This window comes from Sciurus vulgaris (assembly GCF_902686455.1).
Source record: "Sciurus vulgaris genome assembly, chromosome: 10".
NCBI lineage: Eukaryota > Metazoa > Chordata > Mammalia > Rodentia > Sciuridae > Sciurus > Sciurus vulgaris.
Genome location: NC_136470.1, coordinates 129067097 through 129088479, shown reverse-complemented (window position 1 = coordinate 129088479; position 21383 = coordinate 129067097). Strand labels below are relative to the sequence as shown.

At 37.9% G+C, this 21383-nt stretch overlaps 3 protein-coding genes across 11 annotated transcripts in view; 1 reads left to right on the top strand and 2 right to left on the bottom strand.

The window, feature by feature from the left end:
- Positions 1–7706, bottom strand: part of TRPC1 (transient receptor potential cation channel subfamily C member 1) — a 90036-nt gene extending 82330 nt beyond the window's left edge. For 3 of the 7 annotated variants that reach the window (XM_079101076.1, XM_079101071.1, XM_079101078.1), the window contains exon 1: positions 7126–7481. In XM_079101076.1, coding sequence (XP_078957202.1) covers positions 7126–7348 — 223 coding nt within the window. In that variant the 5' untranslated portion in view covers positions 7349–7481. Of the gene's footprint in view, positions 1–7125 lie in introns of all 7 variants that reach the window. The other 4 variants (XM_079101080.1, XM_079101082.1, XM_079101083.1 and 1 more) reach the window with 2 other exon arrangements.
- On the top strand, positions 22–765 carry LOC306638032 (mediator of RNA polymerase II transcription subunit 28-like). Its single transcript, XM_079101094.1, has one exon. It carries the CDS (start codon positions 37–39, stop codon positions 571–573), a length of 537 nt encoding a protein of 178 aa, XP_078957220.1. The 5' UTR covers positions 22–36; the 3' UTR covers positions 574–765.
- A 3486-nt stretch (positions 7707–11192) lies between the features above and the next one.
- The window catches only part of PLS1 (plastin 1), a 114484-nt gene continuing 104293 nt past the window's right edge, over positions 11193–21383 (bottom strand). For 2 of the 3 annotated variants that reach the window (XM_079101087.1, XM_079101088.1), the window contains 4 exons: positions 20868–21001; positions 19409–19532; positions 12182–12306; positions 11193–11899 (listed from right to left, as the gene is read on the bottom strand). In XM_079101087.1, coding sequence (XP_078957213.1) covers positions 11764–11899; positions 12182–12306; positions 19409–19532; positions 20868–21001 — 519 coding nt within the window. In that variant the 3' untranslated portion in view covers positions 11193–11763. Of the gene's footprint in view, positions 11900–12181; positions 12307–18976; positions 19058–19408; positions 19533–20867; positions 21002–21383 lie in introns of those variants that run through there. The other variant, XM_079101089.1, reaches the window with a different exon arrangement.

Genomic DNA, 21383 nt, shown 5'->3' with positions numbered 1-21383 from the left:
AAATCTGGCAGTGGGCCACGGCCCGCCATCCCAAACATGGCGGCTCCGCTGGGCGGTATGTTCTCCCGGCAGCCTCCGGGGCCACCACCACCCCCGCCAGGACTCCCGGGCCAGGCTTCCCTTCTCCACGCAGCGCCTGGCGTGCCGAGAACTTCTAGCAGCACCTTGGTGGACGAGTTGAAGTCGTCATTCGAGGCTTGCTTTGCTTCTCTCGTGAGTCAGGATTATGTCAATGGAACCGATCAGGAAGAAATTCGAACTGGTGTTGATCAGTGTATCCAGAAGTTTCTAGACATTGCAAGACAGACAGAATGCTTCTTTCTACAGAAAAAATTGCAGTTGTCTGTACAGAAACCGGAGCAAGTTATCAAAGAGGACGTCTCAGAACTAAGGAATGAATTGCAGCAGAAAGATGCGCTGGTGCAGAAGCATTTGACAAAGCTCAGGCATTGGCAGCAGGTGCTGGAGGACATCAATGTGCAGCACAAAAAGCCAGCTGAAGTCCCCCAGGGCTCCTTGGCCTACCTGGAGCAGGCTTCTGCCAATATCCCTGCGCCTCTGAAGCAGACCTGAGAGGGGTCTGGCCTACAAAGTAGCCTCTTGAAGACAGTTTCACCAAACCTGTCTGTGTGGACGTGACATTTTAGAAGAATTATTTGCCAGGGAATGAGTTGGTGTTAATTTTGTTTCCACCTAAAAATTTCCCTGATTTTTGTGAACTGTTAATTACTTGATTAGTTTCTAAAATGCTTATGGCTTGGTGAACCAAGTGAGATTTGGTTTTGTTTGTAGCAAAGTTTAGACTTAGTTTGATGACACAGATTCTTTCTTGTTTTTTTGCTTGTTTTTAAAATTTTTATATAACTTTTATATACTTTTTTCCAATTGTTAGTTTGTTATTATCTGAGGGGGAAAATTACAATACTCCAGAATCAGGGGAGAAGGAGTTTGGTTTTAGTCCTTTAACATTTACTACCCATTCATGATAGTAGAGAAAAATATGTAAATTTGCTGTCTCAAGACTTTGAACTACCTCAAGAAGAGGAATCTAATGCAGTGTTTGTAATGCTTCCATAGTAGCACAGATATTTTGTAAATTTTTTTGGAAATGGGGCAGAAAAAGGGTTAAAATATGCTGTTGGTGTAGTAATATCACAGTAGATCCTTAATTTGATGCTGCCTTTTGTTTGGGTGAGTTTGTGTTGTGTGGTGTTGCCTGTTTGATGGGGAGCTATACTAGGAGCATGATATGCTAGATGCCTTGCAGTAGTTAACTAGCATGAGTAACAAGCAGACCCAGTCTCTAGCAGGATAGCTGGGACACAGGTGAAGTACGAGGGGTCAAAGCTTGGTCTGATTCTTTTTCTTTTGAATTTTGTGTTGTTTGCCTGTGTTTTTGTTTTACTTTTTGGTGAAGAAAAGTCAGTTTACATGACAGAAGATTCTTGCTCATGAATTTGATTGCCAGGGACTAGGGCTTTGCGGCGGAGGTGACCTGCAGAGTGATCCTCGGCTCCTTCACCTCCATAGAGAGCTTGTGACTCCTCTGGGGAGCATATTTGCCCTCTTGTTGGAGGAGGTTTTCTGTTCTCTGTTGTATCTTTTCTTAGATTACATCCCTTCAGCCAGTACAGACACTCCACTGTCTTCTGAGTAGTTAGTAGGTCTGTTGCTCTTTTGTCCTCTCCGACAAGGAAGATCCTTCCCCACAAGTTTTGATATCCACTCTTGTTCCTGATCTGGCCTGGATGCCACCTGGTCGAGAAGCCTCCACTCCATTCCAAGGCACAGGACTTTCTTTCCTTCCACTGCCTTGTGGGTTAGGGTGTGGTATTTGTTTCTGTGCCCCTTGCTGCATTGTATGCTCATGGGAAATAGGCATTACTCCTGTTAGGCACTGAATATACACAACATGTATTTTACACAATACTTTGTTCTCACTTCGTGTGTATATGTGTGTGTGTGTGTGTGTGTGTGTGTGTATATATAAAACTCATTTTGTTTGTTCGCTTTGAGTATGATATTTGTTTTGTGGACCTGTGACCTTGTTGATCAGCCTGAGGCTAGCATATTCCCTTGGTTGGAATATATAGGTCGAAACTTAAAAGTTATTTTTTACTCATAAAGGTTTAACCTGGTCATCTTATGCTAATTAGAAGCTCTGATTGGCAGCTTTAGGTTTCTTGATTAAAATTCTAAATAAACTAAGTTTGAAGCAGTCTTTCAATGATAAAGGGGTTTTTGGTGAAAAGATAGGGAACTGTTCTACTTGGTGCTTAGTGAAAATGTTTTGAATTAGTGTGTATACAAGTTATTGTCATTTCTTTATATTAATTCAGAAGTTTTCTGTCAAATAAATAACAATTTTTCAATTAAAAAAATTTGTAAATCTTTTCAAACCAAGATTTTATAACAAACTGATATAAAATTTTTATAACAAATTTTATAGCAATTACATGCTAATTGAAATACTCCCAATTGTGCTTAAAACAGATTTTATTAAGAGGAAAAGTTTTGGCATTCAAAGAAATTCTACTGGATCTCCTAAGTATTATTGGTGGTGCTGGAATTCTTGTAGTCTTGATCATTCATTTGGGCTCCTAAAATCACTACCTATCACTTCATTACTTTTGAAGTTCTTATTACCTATGAAACTACTAACCCCAGATCTTAAACTTCTCAGTATCACTAAATTTGACAGAATCAGCTGTGAAGAAGATATTTATAGCACTGGCAGCAAGAAGAGTAATTATTTTTAGGCCACAATACTTATTCAGTTAATCACATCTTTTAACACCCTTCAACTTTGTAATATACAAAGCATAAGGATTTGGCTTGCTAATCTATCTACCTACCTATATACCTACCTATCTCTCCATCCATCTTATTTATCTATTAATTGCCCAAAGAAGAGATTGCTCAGTACTAGGAATATCCTGTCTCCCAAATTGCACATAAGCCATTTAACTTATATTGAGCATTTACCACTTCCCTTCAGTCAGATCTACTATACACAACATACTTTTTTCTTCCTTATTGCTCCTCACTAGAGCACAAGAGATCTTCATAACAGAAAAATAACTCTTACAGGATAGGGATGTAGTCAGTAATTTATTGATAACACACTTTTCCAATGCCTTAACACTATTAGGAATGTGCTAAGAATATTTTGATGACATAGAAAAGAGCAGCAAGCCCAGCATGGTGGCGCACGCCTGTAATAGCAGCAGCTCAGGAGGTTGAGACAGGAGGATCGCGAGTTCAGAGCCAGCCTCAGTAAAACCAAGGCGCGAAGCAACTCAGTGAGACCTTGTCTCTAAATAAAATACAAAATAGGGCTGGCAATGTGGCTCAGTGGTCAAGTACCACTGAGTTTAATTCCCATACCCAAAAAATTTTTTTTAAAAGAACAGTAAAGTAAAAATAATACAAAGATGAACTATTCATCAAGATGCTGGTGAACTGAGTCATTTTTTGGCTAAAATAACATTATTTTGTTAAAATAACCATAACCTACTGGCAAAATTTCCTAACTAGTACATCCAAAACTTTGATGATTTGAAAAGCTTTCCTATACAAAATTCTTAAGTGCCACACCTAAGGATAATTCAAGAAATATTTGTAGAATGATGCCTGTGGTACCCAGTTCACCTCTCCTTTCTGCACCTCACAGCACATACCTCTTTACACTAGGTGCAGTCTGCCAACTTAAGACTTCTCACCAATACCCAGTCCTCTGCAGTCTTCTCTCCCACCACCCTTCTAATCTCAAATAGCTAAAACAAAAAAGTCCCATTAAATATATAAGCTTAATAAAACATAAGCTTCTATTACTTCACCAGAAATGTTGCATCCATAGTCCAACCGTACACATAACTTATGTAGTAAGGCTATCATTTAAGTATCCCTCCTTATAACCCAGAAAACATATTACAAAAGTGACAACACCAACTAGAATAAGCCAAGGCATAAAAATGAAATTCTGCACTGTCCATCCTTCCTCTGACCCCATGCTGAAATGCCAAGAAGAAATGCTGACTCAATTTAAATTTCCCAAAAACAGCCTCAATGGAGAATTGGCCCAAATGGAATCAGTTTGTAACTCTTTTTTCTGTGGAAGAACTGCTTACCAATCATCAGCAAATTGAAGAGTTTATGTGGGTTCAGGTTCACAAATATGTACCAAAAGCAGTTACTTTAAATAAGGAAAATTAACACAAATCATAAATAAAAATTATTACTTTTTCTAGTCGGTAGGCCTAAGGATACATGATTAAAAGAGGCTCATTACCATAATAACTCTCAATGAGGGAGGAAAAAGACTTAGGTAGTAAGAACCACAATTTACTATTTAATAAAACAACACATGTATAGTTGGTTCTTGTTTCATTAGCTTTAACCTCTGAATTGTAGAACTCTATGTCTAAAATGAACATGAATATACTTGCTGAGAATTTCATTGGGGTAGGGGCCAACTTATATTACTGGAACAGGAACTTTCAATTAGTTTTCTTATAAGGTTTTTACAAAAAAAAAGGAAGGACCCAGTGTTACCTTTGATATGATCCTAATCCACTTGGAAGATCAGTAACAGTCACAGAGACTACTATCTGGATGGACAGTGGTTAGATCTATTGAACTCATTTACTTTAAAGTCAGATGGTATAAAGTCTTTTCCTGTTTTTTATTGCTCATTCCTACTTTTTTTGTTTACTCCTTAATCTTTACCAGTCTTTCAAAGGGTCACCTATTTACTAACATATACATACATAACTACTTCATCTTCACAATTTTAGGAATTTAGGAATGCCTAGATTATCACTAAGTGGATTGTTGTAAACATTTTACACATGCAGAATAACATTGTGAAATGCTATCAGTTGATTTGTTCTGGTGCTACTAAAGTGGCATGCTTGCTTTTTACCTGTATTGGATGAATAATATGCAGAAATCAAGGTTTACAAAACATCCATACAAAGCAAGTTTAATTACCAACTATTAAGTCCAAATATGGATACATCTTTTCTGACACAAATATTTTTCACTCATTCAACCACAACCAGCTAAATATAGTGGCAACTGCCATATAGCTACACACACACACACACACACACACACACACACAAATCTGATTCATGGAGTTGTAAGGATTAAATGAAATCATCGATGAAGAGCATGAGCACTCTACCCCAAAAGTTGTTTTTGTAAATGTTTGCTGTTTGGTTTGTTGAAATATCAACATAGTTGTAGGAGTTATAGCTACCTCATGAAATTTTTCACTTTTAAATTGGGATTGGGTAACACTAAAAAAAGTTTATATTTGTGAATACTGACATGTATGTAAAGCTAAAAAGGCACTACAATTTTTTTGTAAACAAAAATTACCATAACTTGATTTTCAAATATAAATGTATACCATAATTATGGGTAAAAAATATGCCATTTTCCCAAATCTAACCCGAAAATTTGTTTCAATACACTTGAAACACAGAAAATACCTGTTTAATCTCTCACTCAATATTTTAAAATTATATATATAAGGTACACATATTTAATCTCCACCCTGTCCTCAAAAGTCAAATCTCTCCAAGAATCTTATAAAATGGAAAGTTGACAATTTCAAGCTGCTTCAACAGCTACTAAGGATAGGCTATCAAACTGCTACCAATTAAAACTCTTCCAGTTAAAGACGTGTCATGCAATAATCCTAAATATAAGCACTATGAATAGTACTCTAATCATATTTCATTATGACATCTCTCCATCCATCCTCAGTTTGCCAGAAATACCAAATTCCCTTTCCTGACATACTTTGCTTTAACATAATCACAACAGAATGGTCAGAGTAGATGAAATGGCCACTTAATTTGTTCTAGTACAACAAAATCTTTTCCCTTACCCTATTCACAGAATTTTTGAGGGAAGAGAACTCAGGCAAGCCACTCCAACACTAAATAATTTTACATAATCAATAGACCACAATTTTTGTGAAGTTATAGATATATACTCTATTTCTTTACAATTCCAAGGCTAAAGTTGTCTATGACGAACCTTAACAAGTTTCCACAGTAGTTAATACAACTACATGAGAACACCTTGCGCACAGCCTTAGGTGGACTTTGTTTATATGTCAACGTGTTTTCAAAAAGTTATGCAAATAAAATTCTATTTCAAAAACAGTGAGGTTAGGAAGGCTATCATTCATTTAAAACACATTCACACATGGTGGCAAACAAAAAACTCTTTTGTAATCTTTCCACAGTGTAAGTTGCCCTTTGGGTTTGTTTTGGAAGTCTGCAAGGTTCTAACAGTTTTCTTAAGTTAGCATGACCATCGTACAGCAAGCTGCATAAATTTAGAAACAGAAATTTTCAATACTGCTCATGTAGGAATTAAAATGCCCAAGGGCAATCAATCTCCTATTCCTTTTATTATAAGCATCACTCGAAAACACGCGTATTTGAAAAGACTTAGTATGCCCTAAAATGACCTCTTTATAAATTTTTTAAAGAAAAATAACTAAATATATTCCATGTATTTTCACCCTGTAATTATTTTTCACTAACATTATCTCCCAAAGGTGGCTCTGGAGCCATAAACCTTTCTATCAAAGAGCACGAATTCATGGCAGACGTTCCTAAGTTTGGAGAAACTTCTGGGAACTGAGGCAGAATTTCTCCACTCCTGTCCTTATTTCATCTATCTCTACCTAGATGCTCAGATACTTAATTCCATTCAACCGTCATTGGCTAAGTCCCTGGATGGCAGACGCTAAATAAAAGAAGGCTCTCTTTTAAAAGACAAACCAGGTGAGAGCCCTTGAATGGGAGGAATCGTAGGGGAAGGTCATGGGATTTTCGGACTGGAAGCTCCTACACCAGCCCGGATCACTCACGTGGTCAGCAGCAGGGGTGGAGCTAAAGCCACCTCCAGCGCGGACCCCACGGAGGGCGCACCCCCGCCCCAGCCGCCGCGGGCTGCGCGCGCCCGCGGGGCATCGCCGGGGGCTCGGGGCAGCGGCCGCGCGGGAGCGGGGAGGGAGTGCCCGAGGAGGCTGAGGCAGGGAGAGGTCGCGGGGAGCGAGCGCAGGGGGTCCAGAGGCGGAGAAAGGGGCCTGGCTCTCACCCTTGTCGCACGCCAGCAAGAAAAGCTTCTCGTTCAGGGTGTTCTCCTCCTTCACCTCCCGCACATCCTTCAGCGCCATCACTTCGTTCGGCGACGAAGAGGAAGATGGGGAGGAAGGCAGGGAGGAGGAGGAGACGCCCGAGAGGTCCGTGCTCGGGTACAGGGCCGCCATCATCGCGGCCCACGACGGGGGCAGGCCAGGAGACGGGGGCGGGGCCCCCATCGGCCCCGACCCCGACCCCAGCGCCGCCCCGGGGCTGGAAAAGGGATGAGTCGTTCCCACGGCCGCCTCGGCGTGCGGCCCGTTGGCCCCGGAGAGCGTCGCCTCCCCTCGGAGCCAGCACTCGCCCTCCACTGACAGCCCCAGGTTGGTGGCAGCGCCTGCGCGGCCCCGGGGCCAGCGCCCCCTCCCCAGCCGCCGGCGTCCGGGCCGAGCTGGTCCGCGCCCGTCCGGGGACGACAGAGTGGAGCGCGCCAGGGCGGCAGCCGAGCGCGGGGCCGTGCCAGGAGCCGCAGGGGCCGCGCGGGGGCGGCCCGGCCCGGGGGGAGGACGAGAGGTCGATGGGAGAGGAGCTCGGAGGGGCGCTTCTCAGCACGCCGGACTCCCGGGCTGTGGGAAGCGCCGGCCCCGCTGCGCCGGGAGATGTTCGCCACTGTCCTCACGTCATCCTCTACCCAGCGGTAGCGACGACGCCAAGGCGGGGCCTGTGGCCAGCTGGGCGGAGCCTGCGGCGGAGGTAGTCTCCGGTGGGCGTGACCCGTGGCTGGGTGGGCGTGGCCTGAGGCGGGGCGGGCTCAAAGGACGCACCGCCCCCTGGTTCCGCGCAGGGAGCGGTAGCTCCGAGGCGCGGTGCAGCGAGGGATACGTTGAGCCCCTGGGCCACGTTCTTCACACCCAGGTTGCGGATTTGAGGAAATTTCCCCGCCGCCTGCTGCTGCACATTAGTAAGTTGTGCAATTGTCCGAGTACTTAATGTTGCGGTGCGCTTTGCCTAAGCGGAGGGTCAAGTCCCCGCCACGCCGCCACACTTGTGGGTTTGTCCTTACATTGGGCTAGATATCATTAAGGGATATATATTCTGTACACGCACATACACAAATATTTTTAAACAATTCCTTTGCGATCTGAAATTGACCTAATATATATTTATTCGCATATAATTTAAAACACGCCGTCGCATTTGGATAAGCGCATCACAGTCCTTCTAGTGGTCACATGTATTACCTGCATAATCAATTTAAAAGATGGATCAATAATTTAGGCAACAGCTGACACGCTCAGTAAGTGCCACTTCTTTGAATAATTTATTTTTTATTCAAAATTTTATTTAAAGCAGATTAACCATTATCTAATCTTGCTATTGTCTTCCTCCTTTGAAAGGTAAGAAGGGAAAACTGGAAATTACATCTCTTATTGCTGCCCACAATAAACTATAGGAAAAAACCTACATTGTACCTTTAAGGCTGTAGGTTTTAGGGCAATGCATAAATTTACTTCAAAGTATCTTGTATTTGAGGGGAATACTTCCTATCCCATTCAGTTATTGGTTCTCCTGTCCCTACCAACACTTTAACTCACAATTCCCAGAATGGACTGTTATCGTAGAAGTCCTTTGTAGATCAGCTCTAAAAGGCCTTAGCCAATGCTGATTGCCTACCTTTCCAAACTTTTTCTATGTGTTTACTTCAAAATAGTTGATAACCTACTGAATTTATTTTGTCTCTAGACAGATCTCCCCTTCTGTCATGTTCAGTACAGTTCCAAGTTTGTGTTTGGTGAAATGTCAAAATTGTTCATTTTAAATTTGAGGCGAAGTGAACAGTTACACATTTATGTGTACGTGCTTATACACTGTAGTTAAGCAAAATGCTTAGTCAGTAGCAGACCCACCCTAACTGAACCATCCAAAATGGCAGTGTTTAAGGGTTAAAACTCAGTGACAGCTCAGGTTAAAACTTAGAGACAGAGACACTGGTACAGGTATTGTTTCACTTTAATCCGAAGTCTTTTTCAAGTTTCTGGGCTTAGATGATTCAGGGGGGTCTAGATTAATTTCTAAGATACCCTACTCTAGTAGATAATCCTAGCAGACATTCCAAAGTATTTGGGGGCTATACCTATTTCAAAGTAAGCCAGTGTTCTAACCACACTGTTTTCAAATCTTTGGATCATCTCAGATGCAGAATATCTTTTCTTGCTTCTCTAGTAAACCCCATCTAGCATAAATTGGGCTATTTTAATATACCTAAGTGTGTCGGTTTATTCTACATACGTTACATGGAGACTGATGGTAGTGTTATGAATAATTGTATGCAAGATTCAGAAGCAGCACGTTACTCAAAGCAACTCATCCAAATCACAAGTACAAAAGAACAGTCACAGCTCCAGTCAGAGAAGAAAATCCAGATTTAGATCTAGTCCTCCAAATAGGATCGACCCTATCTACACCTCCAGCATCTGTCCTCCTTGATTACTCTCAGGCCATAGTTGCCTGTTTTCTGTAATGCTTACAAGGCTCTTCCAGGCTGAAAAGCCTTTCTTGTTCTCTCAGCTGAACACTCAAAGTCTAAATAAAACATCATGAGTGAGATCATCCCCAAGACCCAAATTTATCTACCCCTCAATTCCCAAGTCAGTCCCTATCACATTGTCCTGCTTTATTTCTTCGACTGCACTATTTAAAATTCCTAATAACTGTCTGTTTTTCTCAACTAGGATATAAGGTCAGGAAACTGTATTTTTCTCAACTGAATCCCTAGTGTATAAAATAATACCTCCATCATAGTAGACAACAAATTTATGTTAGTGAATTGAATTCACTCAAATTATTCAACACAAACTACGTTTGTAGTAATCATAGTCTTGAGTAAAATTCTTTGTAGGAAAGAATTACCCTCACCTTCAAAGAAATGATCTAATTTTGCTAATTAATTTAGGAGCTATTCTCTTTTCTGGAAAATAAGCTTACTCTAGACTAATTTGCAAAGCTGTATCTTTAAATGAAATAAATACTGACACGTTTCTACATACACAGCATTTTTATTAAACATACTCTGAGGAAAAAGAATACCCTAAAGTGCCCAATTTCATGTAAATCAGATAGCTTAGTAAATGTGATGGTGAAAAAAATCAGAGGGTAGCATTATTTAATCTCATAAAAGAGAACATACCTTAATTTTCTTATAAGAAAATGATCATCAAAATATAAAAGGGAAAGAAATCTCTTGTAGAAGAATATATTCCACCTTAAAAAAAAATCTATTCTAAACACAAAGTCACTCTCACTCTTAGCATGATTGTTTTAATTAGTACTAGAAGGAGGATTTAAACTACTCATTCACACTGGGATAAAGTGATAGCATTTTTGTTGCATAGCAGTATTGCTCACTGGCACTGAAAGTGGGAGATGGAGAAAATAGATTTCTGGATTCAATTATAAGTAGTAGAAAGGCCTACTGTTAAAATTTTAGGGAAAAAATAGGTCTCAAGCTTTAGGTATTCCCAAGTAACACAAGCATTAAATATTGCCAGTTTATAGGAGACTGTGAAAAACACATGTAGAAATACTCTGTTGAATATCAGTTTTAGGTTACTTTCTACTAAAGATATTCAGTAGGCATATTCCAAATTATCTAGGTTTAATTATAAACCTAAGCTACTAATCATAATATGAAACTAACAGAATAGTGTCTACCTATTCTGGCCAATGTCTGGATACAAGTATTTGGAAGGAATCAGTTGAGAAATAACTATATGCACATTCGTAATGAATATCTGTAAAAGAAATCCTCCACGTCAGACATCCACAAACTGAAGTGTTACATATATTGTGGGGATAAAATAAATACCTACTGGTTGGCTGACTGACCAATTAATCATACCATTTAAGCAAACCTGGGCAATTAAAGTGCAAAATATATATACACACATTTCTCTAATAACTTCCTACCAATATACAGTATATGCTGCATGTCATAGATAAAGCTATATTACCAAACTATAAGTTTAAAGTAGTAACACAGTTAAAATTACATTTTAAGTAAAAAAATCATGCTACTTATACAAGAGAGTGAAATTTGGGATTTATTAAGAATTAGTTCTTATTTATAAAAAAAAAAGTTTAATGTGAATGAGCAACACTTGCCACTTTAAAATTTTAGACATTATAGAAATTTACAGAAAGGTTAAATTTTTAGACTACATAGTTGGAGAAAAAATGAAAGGATTGGACTGGATTATGACTTTGAATACATCTAAGGTCACAAATAACACACCAAAGAAGTCAAAACACATTTCACAGCAGGACCTGCAAAAACATTTTTGTACTGATTTTTTTTTTGAACCATGGAAAAAGAATGAATTAATCTTGCTTCTGTTAGACTTTTAGGAAACAAACGTAATTTAATCATGAAACATCAGCTTAATAACAAACATTCTACTATCAGTATTGATTAGTAAATAAATGGTGTTATCCAAAAAGATGATAAATTCTAACTAATATAAACAGAATGTTAAATTCATTAATGAATATATAACTTTGAAGCATACAATACTCTGATTTTATACCCACTACATTTCATAATTCTGTAAACTGTGAGGCATTCACTTTAATGTGGCAGATGACCATATCAGTTTCATTATTTTATTCTGTTCAGTCCTTTTCCCATTAAGCATGCAAACACCGTCATAACCATCTTTGGTTTTACTTCTACGAGGTCATCAGGTAATGCATAAATCCGAGCACCAATCTTTCGAGCAACTGAAATGGCATATCTTGAAAAGACAAGAAAAATATCTTGTTATTTGTTATCTACTGTGTTTCCACTTAAGTATTTTAACAAAAGAATTAAATATTTGGATAGGATTTACTTTACAAAAAAGTTATTAAAGTTGTGACTCTTAAATCATATTCCCCATGCAAACTGTACCTTAAAATGTACTGAAACAATTGAGTAACACCAAAAAAGTCAAAACACATTTTGACTGAAATGGAATATCCTGACAAGACAATCCTTTCCTGGAAGGATCTGAGAGAACTGGGTTCTGAAGACTTACTTAGCATTGTTCAGTTTGTCCTCTTCAGAAAAGTTTTCTCTCTTGATCATTTCCTGACGAACTGCATTTGGTGCAATGGCATCTATTAAGTCTAGGACAGGTAAACTTGTGCTAATCGATTTATCCTAGGAAATAAAGCATGGAAGAACATTCTTAAACACCTTACCTTTAACTTTCACAAATTTATCTCTTCTAGTCATAGTCACTTAACTGAATGTAATCTATAAATTTTCTTTGTACTTAAATTTTAAGCATTTCTGTAACCAGTACACAAAATCATTTACAATACTCTTCCTTCAGTCTTTTTTACAAATAATAGTGTAAAGAGTTGTCACATACCTGAATAAGGTTTGGGATGTGAGTATTCTTAAGTATGCTAACTATAGTATCCATTCTGTGAAAAATAACTTTTGAAAGGGAATAGGAAATTTTAAATTAATAATTTTACAAGTTCTGGTAATACTTCTTAGACTATGAATTTCCAAGCCTTCACTCAATATTTTTTAGAAAGAAAAACTAAATAGTGAAAGGGAACTAACATTTATAAAGGACTGATCTTGCTTTACATATTTTAGCTTATTTAATCCTCTTTTTAAAATCCTAATAAAAAAGGAATTATAAAGCCTCTTTTAAAGATAAAGAATGTGAAGTTCAGAAAGCTCATGTGATTTGTTTAACACAACCAGTAAATACAGAACAAGTATTAAAACCCATGATAGTCTGACTCTAATGTCCAAGATACTTTCCATTTTACCTCAGTTACCTCTGAGGTGAATTAAAAATGAATAACTAAATTCTAGTGGATAGAGTGTTGTAGCTGAAGTTAAAAAAAAAAAAAATCTGATCTGAATTGATTTTGCCACTTACCAGTACTTGAACACTATTGATTCTTTTTCTCAGCTTGAATAATGGCTGCTATTACTTGCCTGCCCAGCATCCATTCACTCCTTACTTTCTGCATTCTAACAATTTATATTTTTGCTCTGTACCCATTGTCCCCCATCTGGACATGTGCTTCAAGGACAGCTGGTCCCATCCAGAGCTTCAGGAGTGAATCAAAAGTGTAGGCCATGCTCTCTTAATGAAGGCAGGGCAATAAAATTTATATATATAAAGCATACAGTGTGCATAAACATATGCAGTATATCTGCATTAAAATTTCACAGGAAAGGGGCGATTAGGAAATAAATGTCTAAAAATACTCCAGAGGGGAATAATAAGGAAGAAAGTTTGAAAAATACTAGTCTAAGTTTAATGGAGTAAATCTAGCCTGCTACCACAGTGATTATAATTTGGGTCTAGTTTAATTAGACTATGGAAGGTCAGCAACCCCTCCTCCTGGATGTGAATGAGAGGATGAAACCTGTGTCACAACCAGCAGCTATCCTATAATCAAGAGGAGAACCAGCTTTAGGGTGAGGTTGGCATGTTAGATGGCAAAGCAGAATGGAAAAAAACCCAGCATCCCGAATGACATTCTTTAGTTAATGACTCAACTAGTCCTTAAGTCTACCTACCTCTCCATTTGTTATTGTAGTAACTGCCTTTCCTTTTGTCCTAAGCCACATTAAAGTGGGTATTTGTTTCTTGAAGCCAAACTACACCTTTTCCTAATTTCTAAAATGGGAATGTCACAGGATTCTTGGGAATATTATAATATAGGTGAAAGTATCCAGTACAGTTTTTAGCCAAATGTGGTTTTTGTTTTGTGGTACAGGGGATTGAATTCCCTAACCCTAGGGTGCTCATCCCTAACCCTTTTCACTTTATTTTTTTATTTTGAGACAGGGTCTTGCTATGTTGCTGATGCCACCTCCAACTTGTGATCCTCCTGCCTCAGCCTCCCAAGTAGCTGGGATTAAAAGCATGAGGCAGGTGCCACTGCACCTAGTCAAATGTGGGTTCTTTTTTTACATTTGTTATTGATGCATTATAATCATACACAATAGTGAATTCATGATGCCATATTTGTTCATGCACATAACATAGTTTGTTCAATCTCTGTCCCCAGTACCTTCTCTTTTCCTCCCCGCCAGCTTCCCCCAGAACTGCTTGCTCTACTTTACTGATTTCCCTTCTCCAGTCATTATTAATTGGTGCAAAATCATTATATATAGAAGCAAGATTCACGGTGGTATGTCTGCACTTGGACACAGCATAATCTGGTAGGTTTTATTCCCTAGTACTTCCCATGCCTTCTCCTCCCTCTTTTTTTTTTTTTTTTTTTTTTTTGGGGGGGAGGGGGGTAACAGGGATTGAACCCAGGAGCACTTAACCACTAAGCCACATCCCCAGTTCTTGTTACTTTTTGAGACAGGGTCTCACTAAGTTCCTTAGAGCCTCACTTCCTCCTTCCTTCTTGATCCCCATCTACTACTCTACCAGTCTCCCTTCTATTTTCATGAGATTCCTATCCACCCTTTTAATCCATTTCTCTCTCTTTCTCTCCTCCTCCTCTCTCTCTGCCTCCTTTCCCCCTCATATAAGAGAAAGCATTTACCCTTGATGTTCTGAGACTGGCTTATCATTTCACTTAGCATGATATTCTCCAGTTCCCTCCATTTACCAGCAAATGACATAATTTCATTATGGCTGAGTAAAACTACATTGCATATAATTACCACATTTTCTTTATCAATTCATCTGCTGATGGACACCTAGGCTGGTTCTATAAGTTGGCTATTGTGAATTGTGCTGCTATAAACATTGATATGCATGTATCACCATCGTATGGTGCTTTTAGATCTTTTGGATAAAAATGAAGGAGTGGGAGAGTAAATATCTGACAAAACAATCTGAAGCCATGTGAAGAAGAGTTAACAGGACATGACCTGTGAGCCACTTACTTTATCAATTTTAGAAAAAATTATTTTTATCAGAAATGCTTATTTTACAAATCATATTTAGAGCAGGTAGAGATGGAAGGTAAAATTAATTAGGGTTCTTTAGTCTACCTTGCACTGGCAATCTGGGTCTGGTTTTTTGGTACGTCTCTGTTTTTAAAAAATTCTCATACTTGTTTTCTCAACTACATTGAAAATCACCTGGGATACTTGTTAAAGGTGCAAATTTTGGGCTAAAGGGTGTCACTCAGTGACAGAGAGCTTGCCTAGCATGGAAGAAGCTCTGCATTGAATCCCCAGCACAAGAAAAAAAGTGCAAATTTAGCCTTGCTCTCAAATTAATAAGTCAGGTTATCTGTGGACAAGGCTGGGGATCTAGATTTTTAATAAACTTTCTAGATGACTCTATACTGTTACATTTTCTAAAAATTATCTTAATATTGATGTCATTCTAGAATAAATTTAAAATGGGTTTACCTTCCACATATTTCTACGATGATTCAAAAAAATGATTTGTTTAGTTGTACTCTATTTCGATCACTTTTTTACCTATTTGATATTTAAAATATTTCTCTATATAGAGTTTGAAAACAAGGACTCTTTTTCTACCTATTTCCTTATGATTCACCTTGGGGAAAGATTTCACCGAGTTGAAAGAAAATTTAAGTTTCTAAAGATTATATCAGGTCTGTTATCCGATGATAACAGGCCTACTTTCCTGTAGGTATGTTATTAGTGAAAGTCTCTTGCAAAGTGGCAGGGGCTACAGTGAAAATCCTTAATCTGAAATACAGATTTCTATGTTTTTCCCTTTGGGTTAATCACAGAAAAATTAAGCAAAAACAATTTTTAGAATTTTAAAGAGAAAAAGCCTAGAACTCAGCTTGATTTTCAAGATAATGAGCTGCATTAGCTTATTCTCTTAATTTAATAAGTACTATTGGCACATTCTACCCCCTCACTTTTCTTATTATTTTTAAAAATAAAAGGTGAAAAGCAGTGATGTGCCACTAGTCCCTAAAGGTCTTCACAGGAACCTCTCAACATAAAATGCCCTTTACATATTGGCAGGGCCGATAGTATAGTAAGCAGCATTTATTGACCCCTTCATATGTGCCAGGTACTGGTTCGCTCTTTACATTTGTTAACTTAGTCTTACCAGAATTCTATAAGATAGGTCTTAATATCTTCATTTTAGATGTGGGAAAACTGAAGCTCAGAGAAATGAATAACTTGCCCAAGGTCAAACAACTGCTGATGCTGACGTAGACATAAGTTCTGTTGTATGCATCTATAGATGGAGCCCGGCTAATAGTGTAGACTGCTAAGGTTTCTGTAAAACAGACCCTTTTCATATGCCCCCATCTCCCATTAATGATTCATATGGTATTGCTGACACCTATACTGTGATTCTCATTTTCTTATTTGTCTCTTTGACAAAATAAGAGTTCTCTGAGGGCACTATGTAATCACAGTAACTAGCAAGGCACCCAACACAGGGTAAGCTTTGAATATTTAGGAATGATTGAGCAATATGTCACAGAGCAAATAAATGGCTTAGCTAAGAGGCAAACTCAAGGCCATACAACTCCAAAGCTTGGGTTTCAATCTGCAGGTAGACAGTCCTGGATGTAAAATCCAGTTGTTCTGCTTAAAGGTTGCATGACAGTGGACAAGTTATCTAATCTAACTATTCTAGTGCTCCCCTTTCTGCTCACTGAAAGAATTAAAGGAAACAGTGTGTAAAGTGCTCAGCACAGGGACACGTGGGACTCAACGTGGTCATTATGATTATTGTTATGTTTGGTGATGTCTCACTTCCCTATCTTCTTGGTGAGGGAAAACAACTTTGCAACTAAAAAGAGTAAATTTGTCTTTTCGACACTACCTTGATTATTATTAATAAATTCTTATTAGCACCATTTTATTAAAACCTTCAGGCATAATGTCTTCTATGGCTGGAAAAAACTTCCCCCAGCCCAACTATTTTCAAGCAGTTGCTGGCACATTTCTTAGTCATCTGCTCTGTCTTTAAAGAGTACTCTGCCAAGCACCTACAAAATGGTAAGCAGTGCTCCTGCTTCTGTGCTGTCTGGCTGCTGTTCTCTGCGAGCATTCTCCTTCGGAGGGTCTCTGTACTCCCATTTTCAACTCTCTCTCCTATCCAGCTGGTCACCAACTCTGTCTTCCCAGTCTTCGTGTCTCCTTCCATCTATCTCCTCATTTCTTCTGCCTCAAACTCAGTAAGCTAAAGACTGAATTCATCACCTGTTCTAGAAAGCAGCTGCACTTCCTGACACTCCCATTTCTCTGTGCTTTCTGTTTTACAGATTACCTAGGCCCAAAAGAGGAATTCTGTCCCTGCTCTCTAACCCCCACTTCTCTAAATCAAGAAGCCAAGTCCTAGCTGTTCTTTCACACTGGTTCATAGATATCCATTGTGAAATTCCCCAGTGACCACCCCCATACAGACCCTTATTTCACCTCTCATGCACTGCCTTGGATTCTTACGCTTTGTTCATACACCATACTCCCTACAACCCATGCTGCTCACCACATTTATAATAGTCTTCCTAAAATGATCTCCTTTCTTACATTACTCCCCTTACTCAACATCCTTTAAGATCTTTATCAAGGACTGGCTGGGGTTGTGGCTCAGTGGTGAAGCGCTTGCCTAGCATGTGTGAGGCACTGGGTTTGATCCTCTGCACCACATAGAAATAAGTGAATAAAATAAAGGTATTGTGTCCATCTACAACTAAAAGAATATTTTTTAAAAAAAAAGATCTTTATCAAGATCCTCCACAATCTTGATCTAGTCCATATCTAGCACAACATCCCTTAGAACATCCTGCCCCTCACCAATCTCTTTCTCCCCACTTTCTCAGACTTGCTTTTACTCAAGATGGACCTTTCTAGCTTATTCTTCCCCCCACCCCACCAATTCAAAGCCCTTCTCCATCAATCAACTTTCTCCGTTCACTCTTTATTGACCATTGAGTTGGAAATTATTAGACTTCACCCAATGTATTAATTGTATTAATCATATCTTATAATTTACTCTCTAGTATTGTTACCTTCTCAGTTATACAAATTTGTCTTTCAAATAAATGGTGGACATTGAGGGCCAAAATTATTTCTTATTCTTTTTGTTTATCCAGAAAAGTTAATTTGTATAGTAAGTACTTAAATATTATTTTTCCTAAATGCTTTTAATGTGTTTAATTATCTATGCTTATTTTAAATTCATAAATGCATATAATTTCAGTATAACAATTTTAAAGTATAACTGTCAGTTAGAGAAGTTTGTAATACACCCCCAATCCTGTTTCACATTTTTATATTGTGTTTTCTATCTAAAATATAGAGACAAATCATGAATGGAAAATTCCTTTAAAAAAAATAAGCAACAATAAAAACTAAACATTATTGGTTCTTTTCAAGATAAAAGAGGAAAAAAAGCACTTGAACTAGGACATGGGCAACATCTCTGCCAACATCCAACTTCCTAATACAGTTGTTTGAGGCCTCAGGTTTTGGTAAAGAGGAAAAATTTGAATTTATCAATTTCCAATATTTCTTCCACTCTATAATGTTATTAAACAAATAGAGCAAAGGCAAAGAAAAGAATAAAGATGGGTAGATAGTTACTAGGACATAAGCTGTTTAATCTGTTTGCACTTCTTTATTTCACCAAAAAATACAAATCGCTAGCTTTTCACACACAATAAAATCACAAACACAAAGCTCACTGAATGAAGCTATACAAGCAGACATGCTCATTTGTAGTTAACACCAGCTTGCATGCAGAAGCAAAACACAATGAAAATGCATGAAAATTAGTGGGATGTATGGGCAGATTACATCTTGGAGTGCTTTATGGATCATCCACAAATGCCTGGAAGTGTTAAGTGCATTATGAAGCCAGATGACAAGATTTTTTTTTTCCTACCAGTTTTCTCAACTCCCACTTGAATCGGTTTGGCTGGCTCTGTTATGCCTTGGAAATGATGTCAATACAATTCTGAGACTGCTGCCAGGGAGCACAAAACATTATAGGTCCTATATAAACAATGGCTTTTATCTTTCTTTTTCATTTGACAATTGGATTTTTTTTTTTTTTTGGCTCGATTCTATTTCTTAAGATTAGATTACCAACATCTATTACCTTGCATTTATATTCAACAGGATAACCAATCACAACTATAAAAATTCAAACTCAGTATTTCTAGTTTACACATGCCAAATTATTAGTATACCTAAACTCCTAAGTTATGTGTTTCCAAGATATTACATTAATGTCATTCTATCTAACCAATATAATTCTCAATAAGAAGCTCCTTCCTAAGCTTACAGAAAAAATTTCTTAAGTACTCTTGATTACCTTGAAGCTGGAAATAGAAGTACTTTTGTTTGCACTTTTAAGAGTCTGGTTGACCCATTTAATAATAATTTCATCATTTACTTTTTCACCCTCTCCAAGATCTGATAACACATTCAATGTATACCTGCAACAAAGAAGACACATATTTGCTTTCATGTCATTTTTGTCAATATTTAGATAAATATTTAAGAAATAGTTCAGTTCTAATAAATAGTTCTAATGTTAGCCTGGCATTTGCACTTGGTTACAGTCCAGAGTTCCAAAGCTCACTATGTAAAAACAAAAACTACAATGTGGTATTTAAAAATTTTAGAAGAATTTACAAAGCCATTTTAAGAGTTATTAATGCAAAGTAAATTTCTAGAGATTGACCCATTTTCCTTTTTTGTTTCTTATTTTTCATTGTTTTTTAAGTTATAAATAACATTATAATTCATCTTGACATAATTATAAAGCATGGGATATAATTTACTTTAATTCCCCAGTACTTCCTCTTTTTCTTTCCTCTTCCCTTCCTGTTTCCTTCCCTCTACTGATTTTTCTGCTAGTTACTGTTTTTTTTTTTTTTTTATTAGGGTCTGTGAATATATATGATGGTGAGATTCACTGTAGTATATTCATATATGTACAAAGGAAAGTTAGGTCGGATTCATTTCACTGAATCTGTTTCTCCTCCTTCCCCCTTGATCACCTTCATCTACTCCACTCATCTTTCTTCTATTTGGATGGAATTCTGCCCGCCTCTCTTGCTTTTTCCTTTCTTTCTCCTTGTTCCTTTCTTCTTTTTCTTTTCCTTCTTGTTTTGGACTAGCTTCCACACATAAGAGAAAACATTTATCCCTTGGTTTGGGGGGATTGGCTTATTTCGCTTAGCATGACAGTCTCCACTTCCAAGCATTTGCCAGCAAATGTCATAACTTCATTCTTCTTTATGGCTGAGTAATACTCCATTGTCTATATATACCACATTTTCTTTATCCATCCATCCGTTGAAGGGCACCTAGGTGGGGTTCCATAGCTTAGATATTTGTGAATTGTGCTACTATAAACATTGGTGTGGCATCCCTGTAGTATGCTGAGTTTAGATCTTTTGAATAGCTGGGTCCTATGGTGATTCCATTCCTACTTTTATGAGGAATCTCCATCCTGCTTTCTAGAGTGGTTGCACTAATTTGCAGTCCCACCAACAATGTATGGTGTACCTGTTTCCCCCCACACTCGCCAACACTTATTATTACTTATATTCTTGATAATTGCCATTCTGAATAAAGTGAGATGAACAGACCCATTTTAAAATGAAATTTACTAGTACATGTAATCAATAATAAATCCTTTACAAAATTAATATTTTAAATTGTATATGTATCATGTTTATTATTATTCAAAAATAGCTAAAAGTTTAGCTTGATAACTTGTTGAAGGGAACTGACAGTGTTGTTCTAAACACATCAGCCTTTACCTTCTCATCAGCTGCCATACCAGTGCCAGAGTAAGTGTTGAATTCCCTTCATTTAGGTCCTGCCCAGCAATACCAACCAAGGAGAATTTGGCCTTATTCTTCCCAAGCTCCACTGCGTAGTTACAGTTTTCAATCTATAAGCAAGCAAAAGTTTGGGTATAAAAACATCTCCTGAGTATGTCAACCTGATTCAGTCATCTGAAAAATAATTCAATAACACTTTATATGACTGAATTTCATTTCATAATAACCCTGTGAAAGCAAGGAATACTTATTTCCATTTTACAGCTAAAGATATCAAAGCACTAAGGGGTGACCTAGATAGAACAGCTGGCTGCAAAGCATTCAGATCCTGTCTTATCTTGTGAGTCTTGACTATCCAAGATTACACATCTTACTAATGGCAAATATGTGACTAAACACCTAGATTCCTGCATTCCACTAATAGACATAATTATGTTTTGTCTATATTTTAAATTAAGGAATAGAAAAGTCATTGTTTCATTAAGAATCTAA